Raw genomic sequence first — 3,397 nt, 5'->3', positions numbered from 1 at the left:
TTTTTTCACCAGATCCTGATAACTATCCATTGTTGTACGGAGTTTGTAATGCGGCTCATTGTTGCAGCTGTCGCAGTTCATCTTGGAACACACAGACTCGCCCGCACTCTGCTCAGCTCTTTTTTATCTTTATATAAAACAAGAAATTATACAATAAAAGTGGCTGCAGAATTTTTCCCTCAAGCTGTCGCTCCCCACTTCCCCAATTAAATCCGGAGCTGTAATTAAAACAGTCAGCGGTGTGAGGGCCTCATTCATTCATTAGGCGGCAAGAAGAATTCCGTCAGCATTTGTAAATGGCGGCTTTGAGACGACAGACGGGGCGATTCCTGCGTGTAATTTAGAATTATGAGCGCCGACATTACCTGGGAACGTTTAGCGTCTATGAATTATGTCGCTGGCCGTCTGCCATCTGTATATTAAATCTTATATTCGTATTATAGAATACAATGTACAGCAACACTTCTATGGAAAACCTTTACCCCCGTGTAATGGCTCCACGTATGGCAGATGTCTGGCACTTGGCATCTGGTTATTCCGCAAATAACATTCTTTTCACAAAAGTGGATTATTTTCCAGATATGGGGTCAGAATATAATAACTGCCCAGCTGAAGTCTGCTGCAAAGTGGCCCTTCAGCATTGTGGGAGATTTCCGTAATAATGAATCCTGCAGGGTTATTGTTTCAGTTTCCTAAATCTCCGACATTTATCGGGGAGAAATAAAGTCCTTGCTGATAATGGTCTCATCTTTGGTATTTAGAAAGTATGAGCGCTGTACAACTCTGTTCTGTTTTATGGGGTTGGAAGGCCAAGAGGGACTCCGTCCCCTTCAATGCTCCTCGTATTGGACATTTGGGGTTGCTGAACTTTGATAGGCTGCATTTAAAGTGAAAAAATAAGTTTTAATAACCGTCATCAATTACAGGTTTCTATAAACAAAGCTATGCTAGAAAACAATAATAGATTGAAAAAAAAACTGATTGACCCTGGTTAATGAAAGCTCTCTAAGGCTGGGGAGGATACACTTTCATCAGTGAAGCTGGCTGATTTAGCAAACCTGCAATGGATCTGCTTGAAGACTGAAAATATTTGCTAGCAAATTACTTTCATGAAATCCATTCCAGGTTTGCTGGATCACCCAGCTTCACTGATAAAAGTGTATCCTCTCCAGCCTTGGTGAACTTTAATATATCAGTCCCATTGTATCTCTTTGTATGGTCTTTTTGGGTTTAATACAAAATATTTAACCTAGTCTGATGTTCAGCGAGCCCATAATACGAAGTCTCTCTGGCGTCATAATACATATGGCAAGTCATTCTTTACACGGAGACCCCCCAGCATCCAGCTGTCTGTACCGTTAACCTCGCACATGTCCCATTAGGGCACCATACGTGTGAATGCATAGTCATCCCTTGTATGCTATTCTGGTATCTGGACCTCCTGGCTGCCCCCCATTGAGAGTTCAGTCTTGGGGACAGCTGAGACTTTTTCACCCCCTGCTGATCCTCCCCCAATAAATCTTCTCTGTAACATGGGGCACCAACTTCTACCCCTACATCTCCCAGGTACGTCTGCATCTCCTGCCGTTCAGGAATCTCGATAGATACAACAGCTGGAAGAAGCACGCAGCCCATACAGGAATCAATATCGCCTTCTGTCCTTGTTGCCATCTGGTGCAGTGGATTAGGTTAAAGAAACTCGTACAAGAAAATCGTTATTTACTTAAAGAGCCAATAAAACTTCTAATAGATTTCACAGATTTGCAGGTCAGAATAAAAAGGATAAATGCACTTTGGTTGTAAAGTCCATCTAAGAATACTCTGTCCAGGGTGATAACTGCGATGTGATTTAACGTCCAATACGGTTACCCTGAGGCTGAAATTTAACAAATCACCTGAGCTGGTGAACAAGCAATAAAAGCTGTTGTGGTAAAGCAGCTCATAGATGTAATTTACTGTAAACATGGCAGCCGTCATCCTTCCAGAAGGCTGATTGGGTGGCTGCTCTCTGACCATCTTTCTGTATTACTTCAAGGGATTTTACACTTGAAATCACTGCACTGCCACTAATTCATGTTTGTTATTCTTGTGGTAAAATGTTTGACTGGTGAAGCTTCATAAATGTAATTCTGACTTGCTGGGTTCTTTGTGCATCTTCACCATAAGAAAACATTGTGAAAGATCTGACAAGTCTTAGGTTCTTGGAGCAAACAATCCCTGACCAATATGTGTATTTTATTTTATTTCAGTCTTCCAAAAAGGCAAAAACGGCCGAAGCGGACACATCGAGTGAACTGGCCAAGAAGAGTAAAGAGGTTTTCAGGAAAGAGGTTTGTACTACAACCCGTAGCCCAGACACAACTTCTGTCTGATCATTGTAGGGGGTCCTTCAGCTTTTACTTATTATCCATGTGTTCCGATTCCTTCCTCTCCTATGTAGATGTCGCAGTTCATTGTTCAGTGCCTGAACCCATACAGGAAGCCGGACTGTAAGATTGGTCGGATCAATAACACGGAGGATTTCAAGCACCTGGCTCGCAAGGTAATCGTTATTCTAAAATCTGCTACAGGGAAATATCTCTTGTGTGTAAAACTGCAGCTGATCAGACTTTTGGATCTGTTTGTTTTTTTTTTTTAATATCTATCAGAATGAAAGTTTTTAAAAAAAACGTATATTATAAATTCTGCTCTCTCCATATTGATACAACTCTATTCATACTATTGAATAATTTTCATGCCTAGAATGCTGGTGTCCGGTCACATGGTTGATATCACACATCCTAGGAGGTTTCAAGACTATATATTTATTTGTGCATATGGTTGTGCTGTCCTCTCCTGGATGGGGCTGTCATTGGGCGTAGGGCTGCCATTGGGTGAGGGGCTGCACAGTCCTCGTCTAGATGGGGCTATTAATGGGTGTTGGCTATGCAGTCCTCGCCTAGCTGGGTCTGTCATTGGGTGCGGGGCTGTGCAGTCACCCTAGATGGGGCTATCATTGGATGTGGCGTTGTGCAGTCCTCGTCTAGATGAGGCTATCATTGGGTGCGGGGCTGTGCAGTCCTCCCCTGAATAAGGCTTTCATTGGGCACAGGGCTGCCCAGTCCTCACCTAGATGGGGCTGTCATTGGATGTGGCGTTGTGCAGTCCTCGTTTAGATGGGGCTATCATTGGGTGCAGAGCTGTGCAGTCCTCGCCTGGATAGGGCTATCATTGGGTGCGGGGCTGTGCAGTCCTCCCCTGAATAAGGCTTTCATTGGCCACGGGGCTGCCCAGTCCTCACCTAGATGGGGCTGTCATAGGGCGTGGGGCTGCTCAGTCCTCACCTAGATAAGGAAGGGGGGAGGGAACCTTCCAGAATAAGTCAGGTAGAAAAAGGCAGCAAGTTAAGAGGAAGCCA

General features: G+C 44.0%; 1 protein-coding gene across 2 annotated transcripts in view; it reads left to right on the top strand.

Moving 5' to 3' along the window:
- The window catches only part of SETD2 (SET domain containing 2, histone lysine methyltransferase), a gene marked incomplete at its 3' end in the record, with an annotated part of 31,185 nt that extends 28,643 nt beyond the window's left edge, over positions 1-2,542 (top strand). For both annotated transcript variants that reach the window (XM_072413036.1, XM_072413035.1), the window contains 2 exon segments: positions 2,250-2,330; positions 2,441-2,542. In XM_072413036.1, coding sequence (XP_072269137.1) covers positions 2,250-2,330; positions 2,441-2,542 — 183 coding nt within the window.
- Positions 2,543-3,397: the final 855 nt, after the last annotated feature.

Source organism: Pyxicephalus adspersus, chromosome 5, assembly GCF_032062135.1.
Source record: "Pyxicephalus adspersus chromosome 5, UCB_Pads_2.0, whole genome shotgun sequence".
NCBI classification, from domain to species: Eukaryota; Metazoa; Chordata; class Amphibia; order Anura; family Pyxicephalidae; genus Pyxicephalus; species Pyxicephalus adspersus.
The sequence above is the reverse complement of the archived record's forward strand: the minus strand, read 5'-3'. Positions and strand labels throughout refer to the sequence as shown.